A 27018-nucleotide genomic window follows, 5' to 3' on the forward strand; every position below is an offset into this window, starting at 1 on the left:
TAAGAAAAGTCACTACTAAAAATCACCAAAACATAATTGTTCTCCCGTCGCAGTGGAGGCTCTGTGTGTTTTCATCTATGCGTGTATATATTGCATATTTTGTAAAAAGAAAGGGAAGCAAAACTGCTCAGCACTGTGGACGGAGGCTTTGTTTTCTCGTTTCCCGTCACAGTGGAGGCGTTGTATATATGTATTTTGTATATATTGTGTATTTAGCTCATTCGAATCCTCCACCTCAACATGCCAACTTCATCTTCTTACTTGCCACACAAGTCTCCTCCTCACTGCTTTTGAAATCCCAAGCTGCGGTCCCCAGCCCTTGTATTCCACTGAACGCACGTGCACTTTTTCTTCCTGGTCATTGGGTTCGGCTACCCATTTTTAGTCAAATGGCTTGTACGTTACATCGACGTAATAGCTGTCTCCATAGGGAGAAGGACGCGAGTGATTTGATACTTGCGAGCACGGGGCAAGGGGGCCACTACTATTAATCTTTGCTAATTTTTCCGACACAACCCTGCCTCCTTTGAGGTAACGGAAGTAAGTTGCTTTGCATCAGTCCGGGGTTGTGAGCGGTTCTATCTATCTATCTAACCAACAAAAATAAACGCATCCATTATTTCAAAATAAACATTAAAATTACTATGTAATAGCAACTTCAACGCTTTTCCGCCCTAATCCACCCGAGTATTCGAAATTTCCACGTAAAGTTTATCCATTAAACCCTGCAGGAAAAATATTATTCATTTTATTATATGTGAGTTTATTTCGGTGACGATTTCACAAGCATTTATTATCAAGACCCTTTTTTCCCTAAAATTTTAAATAAATAAAATCCCTTTAATGGAGTGAAAACAGTTTTCTCAACTCTACTTATTTCACGAGTAAAAAAAGGGCATTTGGGCCTTTCCTTTTCAATTTTTATCACCGTTACCCAGCTTTTAGTCCCAAAAAACACTTTTTTTTTCCGCTTTCTTAACACATTTGCGTTCATTTAATGGATTCATTCGAACAAGAGTCGAGTTAAACAGTGAAAAATTACCGTAGACGCATTAAATACGTACGCGCTTTTTCGGGACAAACGGCAATAACCAGGAAAAGTTCCCATTTTCTGGAGAAAAAAAAAGCGCAAGAGGGGCCATAACAATTCACTAGGCACTAATCCGAACAGAATAGAAAAGGCCCTCGGTTTTTTATTCTGGTATTTTTTAAAAATATTTTTACATACACTCTAAGCCAAAAGTCTGATGACGCTGAGCATTTGCCGCCTCCAGCTGCTCTGCTAACGTTCACTATCATCCATCAAGGGATTCTATTCTCTCTTAATACATACACCTTATGTGAAGGATATGCCTATGTACTCGGGAATGAATATGGGAACAGCGCCCGTTTTTGTCGTTGAGCCTCCCTTTTTACGCAGTTTTATCTGCAGTGCTCCTGGCTCTCTCTCTCTCTCTCTCTCTCTCTGACTGTATATATGTATGTATGTATATTGGACAAGGATTCTGCCGGAGGAGCAAATGAGATATTGTCTAAAGGGAGCGAGAAAACTCCTGGACTCAGACAAAAGCTTTGTACTGCAAAAGCAATGAATAAACATAAACCACAAGTCCGTTCTTTTTCCCTCTTTTCTTCCCGACAGCTCAATTGCCAAGAGTCGAGCGGAAATGACCAAGAGATATGGTCCGAAACGGCAAAAATGTTCCCGTTTTTTGTTGTTGTTTTTGGTGCGGAAGAGGATTTTCGCTATATCTGTCCTCATATTTATTCTCTATTCTTAAATAAATATACATATTTTATCTGGAAACTGGAAACATCCAGTTCTTTCTCGCTTTGCAAAAGCCATTGTGATTCGTGAAGAGTTGGTTATTTCATTGAAACTGGATTATGTAAAGCAGAAATGCATTTCAGTTTTTAATAGACAGAATTGAAGAGTGCAACTTAAAGGCACTTCTTTCCCGCATTGTCTCTGCTGCAATGGATGGGTATGCCTTATAGATGTTCATGCTCGAGCAGAACGGAACGGGCCGAGCACAACCAGGCTATTTCGCTTACGTGATATCAGCTCATTGCCCAGGAGGGGACGGTCGTACCGAAGAAAATTCTGCGTTAAAAGGATAAAAAAAAGAAAAATAATTGGGGTCCTTATTATGGGACCTAAAGGAAGCCCTAGTCATGCAAGTGCATCATATACAATCACAAAAGCACATGTGTAAGGTCAGACATATGCAAAGCGAATTAAGTTACACAATGAGTTCGGGGGCCCCTATTTTAGAGTACCTAGACGATGTGCACTCAAACAAGTGATTCAAATTAGCATGTGCTAGTATAAACATACGGTAAAAGTCCGTTCAAATATTACGTCATCATCGATGGGGGGGGAGGGGAGGGGGTTTCCGATTTGCTGACTTTTGATGACAAGGGGGGGAGGGGGGTTTGGATAATGCTTACGTCATCAACCACCCTTTATGAAAATATGAGTTAGGATTCAGAGGGGCAGAGCTGATAACGAAATTTTGCTGACAAGGGGAGGGAGAGGGTCAGCGTTTTGCTGACTTTTGCTGACGGGGGGGGGTCAAAAATGGCTAAAAATTTGCTTACGTAATACTTGAACGGCCCCTATGGCGTATAACGACTATATGGATTTAATGAATGATTTGCAGGTGATTGTGTGTTTCAAAGAGCTGGTTTTACAAAAAACATCCGCTTGTAACAAAAAGCCCGTTATAACGACAATTTTTCCGGTAATTGTGAGCTGTCGTTATAGCAGACTTCTACTGTATACACAAAAGGTATATATAGCATTTGAGAAGCCTTGCTGTAAACAATGACCTTCATACGGTCGCTACAGAAAGAAGTCATAGAATAAAACGACTTGGTCACTCAATTATACTTAAAATTATAATTAGTTTTGCAAACTGGTGGGTGCACGATCAATATTTGGAACAGCGCGCACTACTAATATGTAAAAATATCTCAGAATCATGATACTAGAGTAGTGAAGAGACTAGAACGAAAAATTTCCAGTCAACCTGCCGCGGAGGCTGAGTGGCGTGGTGGTAAGATGCTGGTCTACCACCATGCAGGTTACGGGTTCGAACCCAAGGGAGGATATAGATAAGATGTTTTCCGTAACTAGAGTTTGACACGACCACCGATAGAAAGCGCCTGCATTTCCATCTCATTAATGGCAGTAAATTGCAATATAGCGACATGGCCAGAGTTGGTGTTTGGTGAAGTAGTCAACCAGTCGCGTAGGTATTTTTCCCTTAAGATTTCAATCATTTCATTTCATTAGGAACGTCTACATATTCTACTTCCTCGCTTTTATCGTGGGGTAATGAATAAATACACCCAGATTTTGCTCATCTTTTTTTTTCTTCTCTTTTTTCCGCCCACGGGTTGCGATCGGAGCGTCAGAAGCCTCTTTCATGAACCCACCGTCGGGGGGCGCCACGAGTTCAACGTTCGTCTAGTGCGAATTGTTTTACTCTGAATGAAATTTTTTGTCACAGCCGTGCAAATTATTAAGAAATCCAGCAAAGCGACAACGTATAGCACGCGACGCGTATATAGACGTGTCTTAACATCGACCATTTCAAGTTAGGCGCGTTGGTTGTCATCACGTACTCGCAAGCTCAACAAGTCACACGAGCAGTATGCACGTACCTTTAAATAAACCTTCTATGCTCAAGCTTTCAAAGCAATACGAGAATGCGGTACACGAATTCGTCAAGTTACGGAGGATGTACGCAAGTTGCGAGATGTCCTATATATAACTCTATCGCCTAAATAAGAAGGGCGATAGTAGACATCAGGACGGAAAATTTTCGCAATGAAACCTCATTGCACCACGCTTATTGGGGGGATACGAGCATTACCCCACTTCAGAAGTCACCAAATTAAGGCACACAACCTTGATCTTATGATGAAGAGCAAGAGAAAATCTGATGCATGGCGTGAAAGGATCTGGGATCATACAATTGCATGTTATGCGATAAGGAAAAAACATTTCTGACCCTAGATAAAGGTTTTTCAACCTTTAGGAAAGAGCGGGCCACTTAATTAAGTGATCCGGAAAAGCGCCGCAGGTTACTCCAGTGCTAAAGAGACCTGGGGATGTACCGCAAATCACTCAAATGAGCTGTAAATACGCCAAAAATCACTCAAAGATCTGGAAACGTGATGCGGGCCACTTGAGTAATGTGGAACTGTGTCACAAGTCACTTAGTTGCTCCGGAACTGTGAAGCAGGTTACTCAAGTAAGTTATAAATATGCCGCGAGTCACTGGTCACACGAGTGATCTGGGAATATCCCACAGGCCACTCATGTGATGTGAAACTGCACCCAGAACTCAATTCTACTCAAGCGGTTTGGAAATATCTGTCCCGCTCAGTTCACTTTTACAAACTTAAGTCTGACGTCACGGGTCACATTAGATTACTTTGAGGGACGCATTTGGCCCAAGGGCCATGGGTTGAGCCTAGATTCTACTGCAGAAAAAATCCTCATATGCCTTGGCTCTCCCCCCCCCCCCCGACGGTAGTGTTCTGGGCGTCCCTGTATAAGTCTATATAAATTTCTCGAAGTAATAAATCATCTTGAAATTTTCCTAGTACATACACTTCATCAAATCCTATATATATATCAAAGCAGTTCCTTTGAATCACGAATTCATCACCACGAATCTAGTCTCACGGCTATTGAATAATCGAGAATAACTTCACACATTCCCGAATATCATATCTGATAAAGGGGAACATGGACATATTCTTCATTCATCATGCTCGTATAACGCGGAACCCATTTATCAATTTTTCCTTCCAGATAAGAGGAAACGGTTCAAATAATCCCGAGTATCGCATATGCTTGTATATACAACACACCAAAATTAATCATTCGGGTTACTTGAAAACAAGGAGATGTATGGTGTGTATATAGAGAGATATGTGCATTTCATAAGCTTTCTATGATTGCATGGCGGACTTGGCGGGGGGGGGGGGGGTGTTATACATTAAAGTATATTCGTGTTTGAGGTTTTTGTCAGGACGAGAAATTTAAATTGGATGGTGTTGTGCGGTTTACGTTTTGTATCTCGGATTCGCGCATTTGTATGAATCCTCATGTGACGCATGTTTGCATATGTTATATGACATCGAATGCTTTGTTTCTCGTGAAGAATTATATTTTAAATACGTACACATCAAAATAAAGTATTCATTGCTGAACCACCCTCTTCATGAACTCTAATCACCAAGGCCCGGATGTGGTTGCCCTAAAAAATCTTTAAGAAATGTCCTAAAAATTGGAAAAAAATATGTCAAAATTGAAAAAAATGCCATCAAAATTGAAAAAAATGCCATCAAAATAACAAAACGAAGTTCTCTGGAAAGACCAATTGTGTTCGAATGTCGAGAGAAAACGTTTTAACATCATCAAAATCATTTGCAAATTTTTTTCTTAGTTTTTTTCCCCCTCTGTTCTTTAGATTTCATTAAAACTAACAATTTTTCTAATAAACGAGTTAAAATTCATAATTTATGAACAGCTTAGAAGCACCGGCGTTATGTCCCCCCCCCCATAACTGTGGGGCTGACAAATCTCGGGCTTGGGAGGGAGGCTGAGACAAAAAATTCTTATCTTTTTTTTTTTTAAAGAAATTCACTATTCAGAGGCCCGTGAAGATTCTGATCGGAGGGCCCTGCTGCTGGATCTGGGGGCCGTGCCTGGCGTACTGGGGGGAGGGAATAATGTTTTACAGTGCCTGTGCTTAGGATGCCAAAAAGCATGTTTTCCTTCATTTTCCAAGAAATTCAAGCATACTTTTTTCCATAAGTGCTCAAATCAATTAGTATTCATATAATTTTTTTTCAATATTTTTCATTGTCAAAACAAATTTTAAAAGTTAAAAATTATCGTGAAAATTCCAAAAAAGCCCCAACAAGTGAAAAGAAAACGTAAAAATGCAACATGCAGAAAAAAATGCAAATGTCATCAACACCCGGGCCCTGCTAATCACCGATGTCAGTTTAAGATGTTATGTTAAATGGCGTCGCTAATGTGCATGTCGCTTAACATTAATAATATATTTTATACGCGCGTTAAGATTCCATTTCACTTTGATTTGGAAAGAGGATTTTGTCATTTTCCACTTCCTTGGATAATATCTTATAAATAAGTTATTAAAGAACATAGGGATTATTTCAAATATTTTAGTGTTTTTTGTTTTCTTTGTTACGGATTCACCACGTGTTTCTGTTCTTATAATGATTCCGGGTTCTATTCGCACTGAGCAAATCAAACTTGACGTTATAATCCTCTCGGCAACACCAAAGAATAAAAAATATTTGTCATTTGTCTACAAATAGCTTCGAGGTTATATTATATCTGGGAATTTCAAAACCGAACGTTATCGTCCTCTTGGCAACGTTAAAGTTCGCCAAACAATGTATTGGTGCCATAATATGAAATTGATATAGCTCGAGTAGCACCACGGCCGACTAGACATTCAAATAGTTAGACATTCAATAAATGTTTAGTGGGATATGGTAGCACCCAGAAGACGATATGGCGATTGTTTACAAACACACACTACGTTAGTAATAGGGTGAATAGACGTCAGTACTTGATGCAGACAGTCCATATTACTTTGGCAATGGTTGGATAGATCTCATGGTTTTGTCTCATTGAAATATAATCAGCTTGACGTGTCCATATTTTGTGAATTGAGGATCTGGTGGCCAGAAAACTAAAAATCATTTTAATAACAATAATATAATAAATATTTTCAAATTCAAATAATTACAAAAAAAAATAAAATATCATTCATATACAAGTACAAAACAACCAAGGAGACATTAGTCCCATACTGGTTGTTACAATCAAAATGTTTGTGCATGTTAAGGTTACTACAACAAGTTAGAGTTCTTGACAAATAGATAGAAAAATGATAACTAATGAAACAATGGTAAAAATATGTATTATAAAGATAAGTGGAAAATAAACAACAGGAAACAAAAGAAAATAAAGAGAAAGGAAAGAGGGCAAAATGTAATTATAAATTTAGTATAACAATAGGTGGTAGCAAGATATATACAATTGGTGTGAAAATAATAAACATGTGACGGGGTTGAAGATGCTGTGACGCTTATACGATATGAGAACATGAATCACCATATGCAGAATACAATAATGTACATTCGTGCCAATTCAACGCATTTGCAACTGTCTAAATTTTTCTGAAAAATAAGTTGGATATGTTATTTGACAGCATTTTTTGTGTTTTCCTTTTTTCTATTTAATTCCTACATCGAGTTAATAAAGCAGAAGGGGAAAAAATGAAAGTTATGTTTAAGAGAAGAAGGCTGAGGATGAAATTAAAAGTGGATCTCAATGTCTGGAATTTGGAAAAGATGGAACTTAAATTTTTTTTTGTAAACTCGAGAATGTAGTTGCCTCTTTAATCTCATTGGGAATGGTATTATAAAATTTCGGAACGAGAAAACTGAAATGTTTTTTGAGTATAGTTTTGTGAATTAAAGGTAGTGAATAAGTGGAATTAAGGCGAGCGGATGTGCGGGCTGAGTTTGAGGTTAAAGTAAATTGATTCTTCTTAATTATCATTACTGATCTATAAAAATATAAGTAGATTCTGGTAGTAGAATCTGGAGTTCGTTCGAGAGTAGGATGAAAGAGTTCGCTTGATGGAGTGTTACAATCAGATGTCAATAGCCTGATAATTTTTTTTTGTAGAGACAAAATAGGAGTAACATTAGATACATAATCGCTTCCCCAGACTGATGAACCATACAGTGAATGAGAATGAAACATTGAATAGCAGTAGGTTAGTAGAAAGGTTTTACTCACGATAGGTTTGAGATGATGAAACTTGTATAACAATGAAATGCAATTTAGCTTTTAAATGGTTAATATGAGAAAGCCATTTTAAATTCTGGTCAACGTGAATAGCAAGGTATTTTATCGTACTTGTTTGTTCAAGACGTTGACAATTACATGAATTACAGTTAAAACAATTTGGTTCATGGAATATTATGTTATGTTCAAGTATATTTAAGTAAAGAGAAATTAATAAATTTACTTTTTTAGAAATGTTTAACTTGAGATTATTATTAATAAACCAGTTTCGAATTGTAATTAGATCACTATTAATTGCTGTGATAAGTGGTTGATAATCTGTTACAGAGTGGAGAATGACAGTATCGTCGGCAAACGTAATGATTTTACCACTTATTTTAAGATTACATAAGCCATTAATAAAGATAATGAATAATAAGGGACCTAATACAGATCCTTGTGGGACTCCGCTGATAATATTAATAAAATTACTGAAATGAGCATTACATTTTACACTTTGAGTTCCGTTAGTAAGATATGAAATGAGAAGGTTAGAACCGTTGCCTTCTATTACCACAATAATGCAATTTGGAGAGCAGAACTGTGTGATCGACACTATCAAATGCTTTACTAACATCTAAGAAAATGGCTAGTTTTTCGAGATAAATCAATATTTTTGTACACATTCAGTGAAGTTTAAAAGTGCAGATTTCCAGGGTTTCTTTTTGGTAGAAATCTATTCTGATTGCAGGAAAAGAATTCAATGTGGTTTAAGAAAGAGATAATATGACACATAATAATATGACACTGAAATAACAAATACAGTCGAATCCCGTTTTTATGAATACCGTTATAGCGAATATCTCGTTTTAACGAACACTTTTCTAACCTCCAAGATAAGTTTACATAAGAAGAATACAAAAAAAAACTGGAATTCATTTATAACGTAATCGCACGTTCATCTCGTTAAGGGATCTGCCGAAAAACTGTGCACTGGTAGGAATATCATTAGAAATATTATTTAGCCTATTGATGTTATTTCAAATTTGGTACACATATTCTTATGTTTTTCACCGCGGTGGTGGTTGACTGATCATAGTGACGGACTCGCATCAAGAGCACCCGGGTTCGAACCCCACCACCGGTCTCCCCGTTGGAAAGTCTCGCCACAGAGAGAGGAACGGACCTACAATAATACGATTATTCAATCATTACACTTCACTCATAGTTACAGAAATTGACGTCAGATGGCAGCACTACACATATCAAGCCTTACACAGAAACAGACTTCACGGTAGGCTCACAATATATACATGCACAGCTTCCAGCATGGCCCAGGTCTTCTTGACCAGCTGCTGAAATCTCTTCATTAAGACAGAGCGGGGGAACCCTGAACTCGTCAGGAGGAGGTACACGTATTTTTGATTCTACATGCCACCCAGTGCCAATAGAATGTTTTACATATCTTCCAATACATTGCTTTACCAAGCTTTTTCGCAAATTTTCAAGGAAAAAAAATTAACAGATTATGCGCATAATAAAATACGATCGAATCCCGTTTTAACGAATACCGTTATTACAAAAATCTCGTTTTAACGAATACCTTTCTAATCCCCCAGATAAGTTTACATAGGGACAACAGCAAAAGTCTGGAATTCCTTTATAACGAAATTTCGTTATAAAGAAGTGATTTCTCAGGTCTCTTGGAGTTCGTTACAACGGGATTCGACATGACATCAATTCAACTGAATAAAAATTGGTTTAAAATTAAGGAAACTGTTCAGTTCATAAAATGACGAAAAATAGTAGAGATCTGTCAATTAATACTAAACGAAGTAAAATCTCGGTTATTCGTCACCCTAATAAGCCGTTTAAATCGTCATTTTTCTTCAGTCCCGTCCAACTTTCATTGACGACAATGTTTTTTTTTTTTTGAAGTCGAGCACAACTCAGGTCTATCGCCATGGGCAATTCACTACCTAGTGAGTTGTGCCGGAAGTATAAGTATGTGTACCTAACAGTCTGAGTGCGTATCTAGTGTGTTGTGTATGATTTTTTAGTGCTGCCATCTATATCTCAGAAGTGAATTGAGTGAAGTGTAATGACTGAATATTTGTACTGTTTGTAGGACTGTTGTTCTCTGTGGCGAGACTTTTTAACGGGGAGATCGGCTCGCATTTGCGCCTTGAAGTTGGGAACCACAGAAAACCAACTTCAGCCGACCACCAATGTGATGACGGTGGGGCTCGAAAGACGACAATGTATTAAACCCTAGTATACTCGCCACTAATTTCGGTTAACTCGTCACTATAGAAACGTTTGTGAGAAATGAACAGGTAATTTCTATATGGCTCCCTTTAAAGCCACGCTCTTTCTTACCTTTACCAAGAAAGAGCTTGGTAACAGCATTATCATATGTTCAAAGCGACCATATGATAACGAAATTGCTCAAGTGACGAAAGTGACACTGAGGAAGTTCATTTCCCAACTGGAACAACAGTTTTTAGAGCGTTAAAGGCTGTTCAAGCTGATTTTGACATGGGAAATTCAGGTATTTGCCAAAAGAGACCCCCCCCCTCTCCTCCTAATCCGGAGGTTTCAAATTTGAGCAAAATATATTTGTTGACATACAAACCACAGATATTTTCCCAAAACGAGAAAGTTTTATAATTTCAGCTTTGCCCTGCCCATTGCTCCTTCAAGTCAAAATCAGGCCCTGCATTCGAGATTACCTTATTTTCGTACCATGAACTATTACTGAAGAATGTAAAGCATTAAATGTGTTGTAAATATAATTATGCTGGGGAAAAAAAAGTTAAATATTTTCTACCAATTACTCTGCTCTGTCTGAATTAAAATAAAATTGTAAATAAATCGTCAGTTAATTATTATTCAACCATAATAATTAACACTGTAAAACTCAATAAAAAAGTAAAAAGCCCGTTTTTTTTCCTTGGTAATCTATAGATCTGTTATTATTCCAATTTCAATTTGCATGCTAATAAATGTTATTTTACATTTATACGATTTTTACAGTTTTAAACTTAAAACCGACGCTCAAGCCATTACAATTTCTCGAAAACTTGAGTGAGGACTTATCGAGGTTTTACTTTACATGGGTTATAAAAAAAAAGATATTTAATTTTCTGTAGTTTTAAATTTAAATTTTAAATAACATTGAATCAATGAAATCTCTGCCAATTTTTGTTTAATTGCATTGATCTCATGCTGTTTTATCATGTGCGCAAGCTTAAATAATTTCATTTCAGGACACAACTTCAATCTAAATCCAATCCAAAGAAAAATTCACATAAAATTATTTTCATTCGTATATCAGAATACGTACTGTAAAAGTTATTTATAACGACAGTTCGTAATTAGAGCGAAAATTATTGTTATAACGGACCAGTCGTTATAAACGAATTTTATCTTTTTTTTTGTTCTGTAGGAACATATAAATGTGAAAAAAAGCCAAATGAATTATATATATTTTTTCATTTTATTTTAAACTACTTTCATTGAAATATACATCTGGAGCTAACTGTTTATGCGTACACAATGTTCATTGTGTAACAAAATTTTACACTTTGCGAATGCAGCAGTTTTTACAACTGACGATTCGTTGCACTATCAAAATATCCAATAAATATAAGGCGGGGAAAATGAATAAGAACTATTTATCCTGTGTCCAGTTTAAGAAGATTCCAAGAAAGGAGAGGGGAGGAAGCATTTTTCAAGAAAAGGTTACAGCAATGTCAAAACCGGAGGTTGTGCCCCACCTGCCGAACCCACACTTACAGATAATATGATGTATTTTTCATCTTCCGATTATCTTATCATCTTGTTATCCATTGGAGGGAAGTACTGACATGGCCTTTCTATAAATACCTATTGGGTAGATAGATTAAGAAAATATGACTCTTTCCAGTCTCTCCAATTTCTGTTGAATTCTCAAAGAATGAAAAAGTAAAATATGCTTTTCCAGAATTTCCGTTGTCGTTATAGCGAATGTGTTCTGATATTCATTCATAAATAATTCGAAATAATCGAATATTTTTTGTATCTTTAACATTAGCTGTTTGACAATTCTGTGGTGTTCGATCAGAATATGATATATTTAAAAAAAAAAAGGCTTTTTGATCTTACTGTAAGTCTTGCTAATTATAACTAATTATAAGTGAGACAAATGCACAAATACGTGCGTACGGCTAAAAAACATGCTGATGTATGGTAGTTTCATTTGTATTTATGTGTATGTGTCATTTTTGATTTTTAAATGACAATGAAAAATGCTTGAAGTTATCATGTTCTGACCAAACACCACAGAATTACTCGTAATAGCGAGATTATCAGTAAAAGCCGTAGTCGTTACAAATGATTTTTACTGTATATAATCGTCTATGACAATGTATTATATAAATTGTTCAGAATTATTAGAATTTATTTTTCAATTAAAATTCATTTTCACATAATCGAAGTTGTATAATTTATTTTATATTTTAATTGAACTATTATAATCGATTTTTATTTCCATTCCAAGGTATGTCCTACTGGAATAGTCAACGAAAACTCCTTCAAGGATATTTTCTCTTCATATTTCCCCCAAGGCGGTAAGTTCTGGGGTATTATTATCTACTTTACAATATTTTGAAGCTATATTACGGATTTATTCAAGTTATATAATACATTATCTTGGATAATGGACAAATAAAATCAAGAATGATTTATATTGTAATTAGGTAAATTGCGCTTCTCTGCATCTCAAGCGGTTATTTACTAGACTTCTTTCTACGAACCGGAATAAAAAACAATCGCTTAAGAATGAGTTGAATTTAGGGAAGTTACCTATGATAATATAATGCGAAAAATAAAATTTTCATAAGCTAATTTTCATATTTTTCCCTCTCACTTATTCCAGTTTCAAGCGCGTCCAGCGATTACGTTAAATAGCTTCAAGTACTTACGATTCAGCTTGGGTGTTATCAGGGAGTTATCACATAAATTAGCGCGTCATTATCATCTTTTCAAGACTTATACGTTCCGGGTCATTATCCCGATCCCCCTCTTGTTATCGGAGTCTCGTGGAAGTCGAATTTTAGAGAGAGTTGAAATTCGTGCAGAGTTTTGAAAGTTTTAATTACCTTTATTTCACTGATAACAGTTATTTTTCGGCTTTGTTTCTTACTTAAAAATTTACATTTCTGGACTATGAGAAAGTTAGTATCGGTCGGATAATCTCTGGTCTACAGGGTTTTCACCTAACATGGAAAAATATAGCTGTTCTGGATAGATTTTAGGGTGCTGATTTCAAATTTTTGACCTTAAAAAGGATCTAGAGTTTTTGTTATATGGCATTAAATTTTGAAAAATATTTCAAAATTTACATATTCAGGCTATATGCATGTAAAATGATACTAGAAATCATATTTCTATTTTTTTCTATCTAAAACTTGGGGAATGGCAACGCTGATTTCATCTGTAATTGCAACCGGATTCTCCGTTTTTTTTTATATTGAAAGAGAAATATATAGTTCATGTAAAACCCTTTAGTCAAAAAATGGAGCTAAATCAATGTCACAGATGAATTAATGTTCCAAATAAGTTTTGCTGTCATCACCTCACATAAAATTGGGGGCTAATCAGAGATGTACGCAGGGAGGGGGGGGGGGCTTATGCTCATTCCAAGATGATTAAAAGTTGAAAATATTCTTTAGTATTTTTTGTAGAAAATAAAATATCGAAAGACTAAATACGGAGGAGTAATAAAATATCTTAATCAGATATTTTAATCGGTTTTTGTTAACTCCAGAGTTTTTTGAAGGTCAATAACTAAAGATTTATTTGGAAGAAAATCCTAGTGTCCCCCGACCACAAACTTTTTGTGACTCCTCCTAAGTCGATCCTGCGTATACCCCTGGAGCTGATGGAAAATTATAATGAAGACTGTGGACAAATCAGGTCCAGGTTCCTCTCACCTAAAAGAAAATTTTTCCGAAATTAAATGAGACAAAACTAAAAGAAGCAGTGTATGTAATTCCACAAATAAGTATCGACCGATTTTGTTTTCACATAGAACACGCTGCCTGGGAATCGTTCTCATCTGCAATGAAGGTATTTTCAGGGAATATCAAAGGCACCCTCAATGATGAGTGGTTAATATTGGCTTTTGCAGAAAGAATAACGATACATAAGAGAAAGAAATGAATTATTTTACAAAAAAATGAAAAATTAGAATAAATTTAGTTTTTATATGCATGAGCACTCTATGGATATTACTTGTATGTGTATGAGGGGAAATTTCTTTTTGCTGTTTCAAATATACCAATGTAGGGATATGATAAAATAACTAAATCAAAATGTTTCGTCTTCCTGTAGCTGAAGTTTGTTTACACATAAGTCAATAAAAGAAAAAAAAAAGACTATTTTTTGCTTCTCTTTTATCCACCCTCTTAAATCCACACCCCCGCAAACCACCACCCCACCCAGCCGAGGGAAAATTTTTTTGAACAGGCAATTTCACAGCGAAACCACCGCCCTTCAAATGGTTAAAGCTATTTTTAGAGTGACTTTACATTTAAGATTATATTCGAAACGGCCAAATGAAGATATCCATGCCCCAACAGAGATTCAGACCCTGGTCTGTCAAACTAAGGGTTGGTAAGCTATACACTTGGTATGGATCCCGGGTGGCTATGATTGTCGTCTTAAAGCAGGTAACCTTTTGCGTTTCACGGAACCAATAAGACGAAGTCCAGGGACAGAATAACATTCCGTACATAATAATGTCTAGACAAAAAGTTGTCGTAATTGTTTGCTGATTCAAGCTAAGGACCCCCTCCCTGGAACCTCTCCAAAGACCCCCAAGGGGTCCATGGACACCCGGCTAAGAGCCACTGTTTCAAAGAAAGTAAAAATATACCTAGTCATTAACAACGGACATCCATGCAAAAAGACGCTATAAACGTTCGCTCATAGTTCCCTCAATGAGGTGCTTGGATGGACTTTAATGGGGGTTTATGTGTTTTGAATTAAGCTTTTATCGCGGACGTAAGAAAAACAATTTTGTTATTCTTGAAAGCTAACGTGTTCAAGGAGAAAAGTAAAAAAAAAAGATACAAACGCGTTTAAGGGACTCCAAGAAAGATGTAATAAGCGTGTGAGTGTATATACTTCTGCTGGGAAACATTTAAGGCCGCTACTGTAAAGTTCCGTCGGTCATTGCTGCTTGTTCAATGGCGTAGAAAGCGATCTCTAAAAACAGGAAAGCAACTTCATTTCCTGCAGGGGGGAAAAAAAACAAAATAAAAAAGGATAAGGAGTTGAGAAAACAAAGGAGAAGAGAAAATAGGGATTTTTGCTCCCGGTATATATTATATAAAAGGACATTTTGTCGCCATGTTGTCCGACGTGTCTACAAAGTTTTACTTTATTTTATTCTGTATGGTTTTTATAAACGCTTGGATACTCCACTGATATGATCTTGACCTTTCCTACCATTAACAGTTTAATACTTGCTTTTAGATAATTTATGGATGCTTTACACTGAATCGTCTGCATAACGATCGGGACAATATATCTTCTTGTAGGCTAAGCGGATTATAGTAATTGGCCTATTTTCAAAAAAATATATCCCGATTCTTTCTGCTTATTGCTATTGTAGAATTTTAACTTATCATTCATATTTCGTAGATGTACAGTGTGTTTCAGAAAATTGATCTTATTTCAAAATTACGTACATAGTTCTGACATTTAACAGTTTGAAAAAAAGTCAGTCAGTCACATAGAACTGAAATGCAATTCCCCCGATGTATAGCACGATGTCATCGTTATTATTGGCTCCCAATGATAACGCACCCACAAAAGTCAAAAAAGTCGTGTATCAGACAATATTAAACGAATTTACAAATTAAATTCTGCCTCAAACTTCAATGAAAAAAAAACTGGCATAATTTATTAAAATACATTCCGATTCTACTGAAAAAAAGTTCAGATCAGAAATTAATTGCGTATCTTGTAATACGTTACCTCACAAAAACGAATACACGGACGTCCAGAAGCCTCGTAATCGAATAACATTCCGGTCGACTGCATCGCTGTCTCTTCCGACAGAAATCCTTCACCGCATAACACTCAAAGAGACGACGTTGGCATTCCCGTAATCAAGCTGATTAGAATCCTGGATAGGAATCCATAATTAATCACGAGTTCATTTCCTCCCCTCAGGGGGAATTCCCGACGATAAAACGTTCGACTCCGACTGAGATCTCGATATGTACGTACTTACTCTACACAGTCACCATGGAAAATTCGATCAGTGAAAACGAACAAGCAGGATCAAATCACGGGGAAAAACGGGAGGTGGAGGAAACTCTGGATCCTTAGGGATCGTGCTGCCGGTCACGAATCCCAATCTCGAATATTTTACCCGTACAACGAATGGTGTACATACGAAATACGTGTTGCGTATACAACTGGAAATACTTTTTTTAAGGTAACTCAAGGGAAATAGATAGGAATTCGGGTAGGGGGGGGGGATCACAGTGGTTTTTCCTCTTCCCCCAACACTAAGATTAATTACATTTACTTATTTATTTATGTTCCGAAACTTGAAATAAGAAAGATATTAAGAAATAACAAATCGATGGAAAAGAAATTTATTAGTTGAGAGAAAAGAGGAAAAAAGTTAACGCTATAGAAACACATAAATCAACGAGAAATGTCAGATCTTACGAGAAAAAAAGATGCGATTTTTATTTTCTCTTATATGGATAAATGTTAATGCTTGAAAAGTCACGTTCTTGATTTTTTTTTTTTTCCATGCCGCGTTTATACTACAATGGCATTTTACGATGATAATTTGCATTCTTCCGGGAAAGACGGATAACTTGGATCCAATTTTCAGATGAATTTTATTTATTGTTTTTGGTTGTACACCGAGTCGTCTGTTTATGGTGATCGGTAGTCCCACGACATTCCGAAAACTATTTACTTTCAACGATGTTGTCGCTACTTTGAAACATAGATGGCAACTCATAAATTACTTCATTTATAGGTACTAAGCCTTTTTTGACGCAAAACCTCCTTCGGGAGTCGACAAGTAGTAGATTGTACAATGAGGGATTGACTGGAGTTACCTGTGGTCTACAGACTCGCGGTGATACCGTGAAAAGCTCGTTGTGTGTGGTTGATCAAGGAATCTATTACAACCATTATATACAGCCTGCGATTGGTTTTGGGGTCCTTCACCTTCTGTGAGAGACCAAGAGGTCTATCTCTGTAACAGACCGAAGGGTTTTTGGACCAACTGTGTTGGACTAAGGGGTTTTTTGCACCCTCTGTGACTACTACTAAACCAGACATGCACCTCGTCCCATGGACGGAGATATGGGGGGGGGGATGGGAGCATTGCCCCTCCCAGCGTCAAAGTGCAGTCGACTGATCAAATGTACATTATATATGTATATATGAAATGACAACATCATCATCATCGTGCCCCCTAGCAATAATGACCGTGCCCCCCCCCCCAGACTTTCAACTCTATCTCCACCTATGCCTCGTCCATATTCCTCTGTGGAACCTCTAACGAATTGGTACATGTTGGAATGTGCGTGTACGTGTAGTGAAACCTGGCGTAAAGTTAGTATCTGTGTAATACTTGGTATGTGTAGTGCTGCCATTAGCCACCAGTTTTTCTAACTATGAGTTAAGTGTAATGACTGAATTATTTATCGTTGTAGGCTTGTTGCTCTCTGTGGCGAGACTTTAATGGGGAAATCGGCTCGCATTTGCGCCTCGAAGTTGGGAACCACAGGAAACCAACTTCAGCCGACCGCCACTGTGGTGACGGTGGGGGTTCACCCTCTGTGATAGGTCGAGAGATCCTTTCACCACTTTTGATTGCTCAAGAAGTCACTTAGTCTCTGATTAGCCTGTGGGGGGTGTCATTCACACATTCTGTGATGGTCAAGAGGCATTTTGCCCTCCTTGATAGACAAAGGTGTTCTTCGGTCCTCCGTGATAGACCAAAGACTTCTTCTTACCCTCTGCGATTGGTCAAGAGTCGATCGACCTCTGTGATGAACAAGGGTGCGAAGTCGTTCATACATTATGTGATGATCAAGAGATACTTAGGCCTCTGTGATACACTGAACGGTTCTTTCACGCCCCCTGCGTAGAAATACTCTTTAAAAGCGGCTAGTGTAAACTTCAAAATCAGGAACGGTAAGACCTTGCTGCAATATGGCCAACATGGCATAAGCAAGTTGTAGTCATAAATTATTATGCCCACAACGCGAAACAACTGATTAGGTTTACTTGTTCATGCTTAAATAAATTCATTTTCAGGCCAATGACGTTTCTTCAACTTCCAGAACTTACAAAAAAATGCTCTTCATATATCGACTTTCAGCCATTATTACATCCTGAGGATCCAGGTTCGAACCCCGTTGACGACACAGTAGTGGTCGGTTGAAACTGGTTTTCTGCGGTTTCCCAGCACATGCGAGCCGATCTCCCCATTGAAAAGTCTCGCCACAGAGAGTAACAGTCCTACGAACAGTACAAATATTCAGTCACTACACATCACTCACTTCACTTCTGAGATATAGATGGCAGTACTGAAAAATCATACACAACACTAGATACGCACTCAAACTGTTAGGTACACACATTTACACTTCCGGCACAACTCACTAGGTAGTAAATTGTCATTGGCGATAGACCTGAGTTGTGCTCGGCTTGAGAAAAAAAAGCAAAATACACATAACAAGCATTACACAGAAAGAAACTACACGTTAGGTTACACTGCACGTACACGCACATTCGAACATGTACCAATTCGTTAGAGGTTCCGCAGAGGAATATGGACGAGGTACATGTATGGGGTTTAGCAGTGCAGTCTTAACGCATGGGCCCATCCGAGCACGGCCCGGGGGCTTCCTAAAAATGAGATCCGGTAAAAAATTTCTAGAATTTACCAGTTAGGGCCTCAGAAGAACCACTTGGCCCGGGAGCCCACGATGCTCTTAAGACGGCCCTGTGGTTTAAAAGTTGTAGCTTCGAGATGCAAATGCAAGCTTGTCTCACATTTGAAAAAAATCTCTCCAGAGAGAGCAGGCAGACCTACAACACGATACAGACATAAAATGAGAATTCAAACATTTCCATCTTCAGAAAATGGAAGGCAGATGGCAGCATGAACACTGAACAAGCGCAACTCAACAACATAAATACGTTGTAGGCTCGGAACATACACTCGGAAGACACATTCCGGCATGTGCCGATTCGTCAGAAATTCTGCAGAGGAATGTGTACGAGTTTTCACGTGAGGTTAAGTAGTAGTAGCCATTATTAAAGACGGAAAAGGTCACTAATGTGTTAAAGAAAAAAACTACTTCTTTCCATTCTGCATCTATATGTTCCCTTGAGTCCGATTCACTGCGGTCTTATTACTGTTTATTGCTTTCGGGTTTCCATGATGTTTCCCCTCGACCTCGTACAAACTCTGCGGCTTCTGCCTTCTTCGACCAATAAACGACAAGATATACTCGGATACAATAAAAAAAAAGTAGACAGTTTCCTCGGAGACGTTTTACCAGACAGAAGCATTTTCCTTGGAAGCTTCGCTTTCTGGTTCAGGATTGACACTTTTCCCTAGGCGTGATTAAAACTATCAAACGACTTCTTGAAACTGTTCTAATGAGTTCCATTGTCTTCCGTCACTTACGCGCATTTTCGAATTCTTGTCCTCGTGGGAAGAGACAAAAGTGCGAAGTCGAGTTGGGAGAGAGGGAGTGTTAATTGGATCGTCGATTATATCGTAACGAAACGATTTTTTTTCTCCACTTTCCGAATATCTCCTGTTTGAGGCGGCAAATTGCTTTTGTCGCCAATTGGGAAATACGCTCGATATGAGATGAGGTAGGAAACTGAATATGAATATGCAATCAATTTTTGCGTGATTCAGTCGCGTGAATAACTAAATACACTTGTTAGGACGGGGATCGTAAAGTTAAAGGAAATGTTTCAAAGTCAGTTGATTTTCATACCCGCAATTACTTTTAGTGTCTTCTCATTGTCTTTCTTGTGATGGACATTGTCTTTTTCCCCTTTTTTTCATGTTATTAATTGTTTCTTTGCTAGAAGTTTTTGTTTTTTTTTCTGCTGTTTCTCAATCTTATTTTTGTGTAACAGGCATTTAATCCACTCTTTTACTTTCTCTCCATTTATCTTCCCGGTTTTCTTTTCTGTTTATCCCCTTTTTTCACTAATTTCGGCTCTCTTTTGCTTTTTTTCCTGAATTTTTTTTTTTATCTATTCCTACTTCTCTCACTATCTAGTTCGATTCCTTAATCCTTTCCCTTTTCTTTTACCCATCTTTCTATCTTTTTCTGCACATCTGCATACTACTTCTTCTTCTCTATTCCTCTACTCGTTTCCTATCTCTTTTTCTTTCTTTTCTACTCAGCTTTCTCTCATTATATAAACTTTATTCTACTTCTCAAAGACATCCCCTCTGTATCTTTTCATCACTCTTGTATTTCAACCACACTCTTTCTCTTTACAATACCTCTATTGTTTTTCTGCCTCTTCCTCTATCTCTTTGTATTTTGTACTATGCCCTTTCTCCTTCTCTTCCGTCTTCTTCTACATCCTTCTGTCTATCCCTATGTCCATTTCTCTTTTTGTACGAAGATTTTTCTCCTCCTTTCTACTCTGTCACTCCTCATTAAAACTCCTTTCTACTTCTCATAAACATTTTCTTCTTTCTAATGCATCATGCCTACTCTCCTCGTTTATTCTACTTCTACTATTCGTTACTTTTATTTTATTTATTTATTTTGTATCATTCCTCTCTCATTCTGCCTACAGTACTTATATTGATCTTTTTTCCCTATCGAATGTTTCTAATTTTCTTCTGTCTATTTCTGCTTCTCTCGCTATGTAGTTCAAGCCTCTGATTCTTCTTTTTCTTCCTTTCCTTTCTTCAAGCAATTTTTGCACCAAGCTTTCTTCTAATCTTTATTCTAGTACTTTTTGTCTTTAGTATTCCGTTTTATCTCTCCTTCAGTCTATTTTTATTTTTGGTGCTAAGCTTCTTCTCTCTTTATATTTGTTCTACTTCGCTCTGTATATTTTCCCACCGTTTTGTATATTGAATCCTTTCTCCGCTTCATTTCCCTTCCTTTCTACCCTTCTCTTTGCTCTCTTCTTACGCAGCTCCTCACTTTTTATTTTCCTACCTCTTTAATTTTCTTATTTTTCTATTTTCGTTGAAATGCCTTCACTGATTTGTCTATTGTTGGTTTTGCCTATTTGTCTATTTCTGCTTTCTTCTTTTTAATGTCTATTCATCTGACTATTCATGTGTCTTCTCATTTTTTTACCGTTGCATCTTCATATTGGCCTCCTATTCTATTTGAAACAATATTGTACAACCAGCCGATAATTTTCATAATTCTTTGTTTCCTTCACTTCTCTTCAAATTCCAAAACTCCATACAAACACGAGTTCAGAATAAAAAAAAAGTTATAGGAAACCTAGCTTTTATCGCCTCGAAACAAAACAAAACAAAAACAAATCCACAGCAAAACCAATTTCAGCAGCCTACCACAGTGCAACCCTGGGGATAAAACTTGGGATTTTCATGGGATCAATTTTCTCGGTGAAAAAACTTGTTTCCGCGAGAAGCTGACTTGCATTTGTGAAACCATGTTTGAGAAAATAGAGAAAAATCTATTCAGCGCTGACACATTTGCTCCTGAGAAATAACTTTCCATATAAATAGTAAGAAGCTAACTGCTGAGTTGCTGTTCAACGTCGCTAAGTAATAATTGATGTATTTTGATTATCTGCAGCCATTACAAAAAGAGCCAAAATGTCTCAGCCATTTCCTCCCAACAATGGCTTACTAAGATTTTACCGAATATTTATTTCCATCTTCTTAAAAAATATGTCAAACACGAAGCAGCTGAAAGAGTGTTTCGTAGCAGTATATTTGACAAATGGGATAGACATTAGTACAAGAAACTAAGGGGGAAAAAAGCAATTCATAATTCAAGACATCTAAAATGTGCTATCATCGACAGCGATAGGGAGAATAAGAGCTAGAGGAATATGATGGAGAGGTTTTTTTCCTTCTCGAAAATACCCATTTTCAGGGAAACAATCACGGAAGCAAAAGCGTGTAGAAACAACACACGCAATAAAACAAAAAAAGGGAATATCCCTTGAGCATAGAGAGAGAAGATGACAAAACTCATAAAGGTAAAATGCATATTGCGTCTCGGTAACGTGCAATCATTTCGCATCCTTCGCTTAGAGCTAGAGAGAAAATTGTCTCTGGGATGCTCTGGAAGCATCGGTAAATCACGGCAATGGAAAGGGAGGGATTGTCTGTAAATAGGTGCGGAGCTGTGCGGAAAACATTTATTCAACATTCATCTATTACAATGATTCGAAGTACGATTATGGACGAATACACGTAGCACAAAGGCGTTTTCTCCGGATCATGAAATGTGAATGGTTGTTTTGTCTGTGAATATTAGATGCAAGGATTTCCTCGATTCCATTTCCTAGACTAACTGCTATTAAAGTGAAGAATGTCCATGTTATGGATTATACATCTTCTGAATAGCGATTCTCGCGATCTATCGTTGAAACTACGTGAGCTTCTCGGAAGAAAAAACTTTAGGTATTAGTCACTCTTCCTTTTATGAAAGAGTTAGAGCTTTTCGACCAATGATATTTCATCTGCATCGTTTCTTTACGGCCAATAGAAAAGCTTGATTCACACATGGGCAGGTTGGGCATTTCTCCAAGGCCACCATGTTTTAGGAACTCGAATTCAAACAATGCCGATCAAATAACTTTGATCCTATTCGCTGAGGAGAATCTTAATGTCTTCCTTACCTTGCTAAAGGCAACATCATTAATCGAAAAAAATGGATGCCTCTCGTGATACTCAAGAGATTATATTCAACAGGATTTTAGATACTATCATTAAACTACAAAAATTTATGGACTTATTATGATTAATTCATATCATACTTTGGATCGTGATCCCCAATCCACAACGACCACAGAGACAGAGAGAGAGACTGAGATGGTTCAGCCAACACCATTTATGGCAGAAGACGTCGACGTAAACGCAATGACTTTGGATGCTACGACAGATTTTCTCCCATCTTTTTTGTTTCCATGTATTAATATTTGTTGACATTATTGACAAGGTGTCATAACAACTAAGATCGTTATACCCAAGTTTGACTGCATACGAAACCTCTCAATTAAAAAAAGTAACAAAAGCATCGCCACTGACCACCAGATGGCTTATGGTTGTTTTTTGCTTCCATTTGTCAATAATTATTGACATTATTTACAAAGTTTCATCACAACAGAGCTTTAATGTACAGAGAAAATAGACTGTATACAGCTGTATATTCTTATACAGCTAAATAAACTTAATACAGCTAAAAAAAAGGAATAAAAGTATCACCACTAACCACCAGATGACATTAAAAACAAAACAACAGGAATAAAATGTCTATTGCCCGTCTGGACATGACGGTGTGAGTAATACGAGGGTGTAGTAGACACGTGGTCCTTCAATTATGAGATCAGCATCATAAATGATCAATGAATCAAACCCAATCTACCAGATGACCATCAAGGAATGGACTTTGGTCATCCATTTCGACAATTGCCTTCCTTTTTTTCTCCCTCGTAAAGGGGTCAATAGTTTGGCTAGAAGAAAAAAAGGAATTTTTTCGATATTCTCCTTCTTGGAACATCAGGAAAAGACTCCCGGAATCTTCAAGAAAAGTGTGCTGTAAAAAAAAAAAGTCTCCCAGAAGACTTTTCACTTCTTTCAGTGAGAATTGGAAGGTGAATCATTGGGAACAAAGAAATGATGATGGTGGAAGGAGTATGGTATTGCCTGCTGGTGTCCAAAGAAGGCCGTTAAACAGACATTACTGATGTGTATAAAAACCATTTTTGATGAGGGATTGTGTTCAGAAATGGATGAAGAAATTTCCTGAAAAACTAGTAATTTAATTAACTAATTGCAGTTTTGTTCAACCTTCTTCTATATGCGGACCGGTGAGATTAAATGAACAAATTAGTTAATAATTTGCTCACCGAAAAAACAAAATAATAATACGAAGGGAAGTTTCCTCTTTCTAACCTTCTAACTTATTATAGTATTTTATCATGCGAGAAACATATCCATGTTGCGTGCCACCTATCAAATAAAAACAGAACTATTTTGTAATTCTTCAAGTATAATTAATTAATACAGCGGTTCTCAACCTTTTTTGACACGCGGAGCCCTTTCTGGTCTATAATTTCTATGGCGGAGCCCCTAGGCCTATTTTTTTATTTATTCATCAAAGTTACTGATTTGTTTTTATTATTTAAAATATTTATAATTTTCTTCTTCAAATTTTGTGTCTGTTTTTTGTTTTCATCGAGCTGCCGCGGAGCCCCTGGGGAGTGCCCAAGGAGCCTCTAGGGCTCCGCGGAGCACCAGTTGAGAACCATCGAATTAATACATAGTATCAAACCAGTGTGTGGCTTGAAAATGAACAATGTATGACATTGATAACATGTATTTTTATACAAATACAAATACAAATACAAATACAACGCCACAACAGGCAAAATGCCCAACGAGGTGGCTGATAAAAAGATGCCCATAAAAATATGGTTGTCATATGTTTCAAAAATACAGCAACCCAATTAAAAATGCAATTAACACAAATTACAAACAATATATACACATGATAAAATATTATACGATGCCCATAAAGATTACTTATGGTTGTCTTATTCTAAGAATGGATAGCTTCTCGATTTACCCCAACATGTTTATCGTATTTCTTTTTAAACGTGTCAATTGTGTTACAATTTACTACCTCCGGGGGTAAGCTATTCCATTTATTAACAACCCTATTGGAGAAAAATTCCCTGCGACACCATAACCTTGCATTGTCCCTCACCAATCGATACTGGTGTCCCCTTGTAAAAGCAGTCGATTGGCGGTGTACTAAAAGTTCATGGTCCATCCTATCCATCCCATTGAAAATTTTGAACACTTCGATCATATCTCCTCGACACCTGCGTTCATCCAATGTAAACATATTCAAAAAATGAAGTCTTTCTTCATAACTCAAGCCCTGTGTGCCAATAAGGACACGCGTAGCTCTTCTCTGCACCCCTTCAACCAAGTCTATGTCCCTCTGTAGGTATGGTCTCCAAAACCTTACAGCATACTCCAGTCCAGGACGAACTAAGCCTCGAAAAAGAGGAAGAATGACTTTAGGAGAACGCGAAGAGACCTTTTTGAAAATGAGACCAAGCATTCTATTCGATTTTTTGACAACCGCTGAACAATGTTCAGAAAACTTAAGTCGCTCGTCAATGAGAATTCCCAAATCGGTGACTCTAGTTGCATCCGGGATAGTGACACCATTCAACTCGTAAGAGAACCGTTGGTTGTTCGAACCAAAATGAGCGACCATGCACTTATCTACGCTAAACGTCATGCTCCATTCATTTGCCCATGCTGCAATCTTGTTTAAGTTGGTCTGGAGCAACTCCCTATCACTTTCATTCCCGATTACCCGCTTTCATTCCCGAATTGTATTTGTATTTGTATTTATTTGTACATATAAGGTAATTATTAATAGTTATACTAAAAGTAGTATAACTTATATTAGTAGTACTTATATTTAGTTATACTTAAATGGTAATTATTTCAAGAAAAAATTAATATAAGATGTAATTTTATGAGAGTGAAATAGAACCTATGCAGTGGGTCGTCATCGGAGAAACCCCATGCATGGTTTGCGTCGGGCAACAAGGGTTGGCATTTTTAATGCAATCAGGCATAGCCACCCTTCAGAAACGCCTACTGTTTTCGAACCATACATGTCCCCCTGATGACGACCCCCTGCATACGTTCTATTTTACGCTCAAAAAATTTCATCTTGTATTCACTTTTTCTTCAAATAATTACCCTTTAAGTATATATTTTTGAATGAACAAGTGAACACAGCACCAGCGCTTTCGTCATTCAAAAATCTATTTTTGCTATTTCTTCATTCTATATCTTCATATCTCTTAATTTTTGTTCCTAATTATATATATATATATATATATATATATTATCCATTACATAGTGTTAATTTTTAACGGTGTAAAAACCAACAATCAATTGTGAAATTTTTTTACAAATAGTTTTGTTCTTGTTTGATATGTGGCAGCAGGTTCCCTAACGCAAAGCTTCCTAATTTCCGGAAGCGCATTTATATTCTGTAATATTTTGCGCATTTATTTTCTATACAAAAAATACTGGATCGGGAAAACGAGTAACATTAGAACTCGTTTATCTCATTCTGACACATTCACATTTTATTCATAAAGTATCAATATTTTCATTTCACATTACCCTGTTTTTTTTTGTTTTTTTTTTCAATTTAGTTCCTGAAGAGATTGTCCTGGAACTCCCGTGGTTGAAATTTAGCCTAAATCTCTTATTTATTCTTGAAATTTTTTCATTATTTGATGGCGCGAGATGACCATAAGATTGCCGTCATCCTTATTTTGTTAATATTAAACATGGCTTCAATGCACTATTGCACATTCAAGAAATAATAATAAAATAAAATATCGTTCACGCGCGCTCTCGCGAACGATATTCCTTTTTCCTCCATAACTGTCTAGGACTCAGAGGAAGAATTTGTTTTACCTCTCTGTAAAAGCCACAACACACTACTCTGACGTGACGTGGTACCATGTCCCGTCAAAATAGTGTGTAAGGGCCTTCGCATGGTGTTTGAAATTTCCACGTCATGCTTCGTGATGTGAGCGTAATTTGGAATCTTCTGAAGTGGATTAATGCACCTATCCATAGAATAAGGAGGTCGTGACCCTGGGCTTCATTTCGAAAAAATGCTTGTTCGACGAGCTACCCTCAACGGTAGAGGTATGGGACATCCTGTATAATAGTGCTTTCCAACCTCTTTACAATTGCTGACCAGTGAAAAAAGTTTAGCATTTTCACGGAGTGGCCGAGAAATAATTTGCAGTTGGCAAAAAAATAAGTAAATAGGAGAAATGATTTGCGGACAGAAATAAACGATCGCGAGAAATAATTTGCA

General features: G+C 37.1%; 1 protein-coding gene across 1 annotated transcript in view; it reads left to right on the forward strand.

The window, feature by feature from the left end:
• LOC149068708 (A-type potassium channel modulatory protein KCNIP1-like) overlaps nt 1-27018 on the forward strand; it is a 146743-nt gene that overhangs the window by 83888 nt on the left and 35837 nt on the right. Inside the window, exon 3 of the mRNA XM_089250697.1 lies at nt 12396-12465. Coding sequence (XP_089106823.1) covers nt 12396-12465 — 70 coding nt within the window. The remainder of the gene's footprint in view (nt 1-12395; nt 12466-27018) is intronic.

This window comes from Pholcus phalangioides, unplaced genomic scaffold (assembly GCF_987345545.1).
Source record: "Pholcus phalangioides strain wild (caught in Gottingen) unplaced genomic scaffold, Ppha-v1.0 ptg000024l_1, whole genome shotgun sequence".
Classification (NCBI taxonomy): Eukaryota; Metazoa; Arthropoda; class Arachnida; order Araneae; family Pholcidae; genus Pholcus; species Pholcus phalangioides.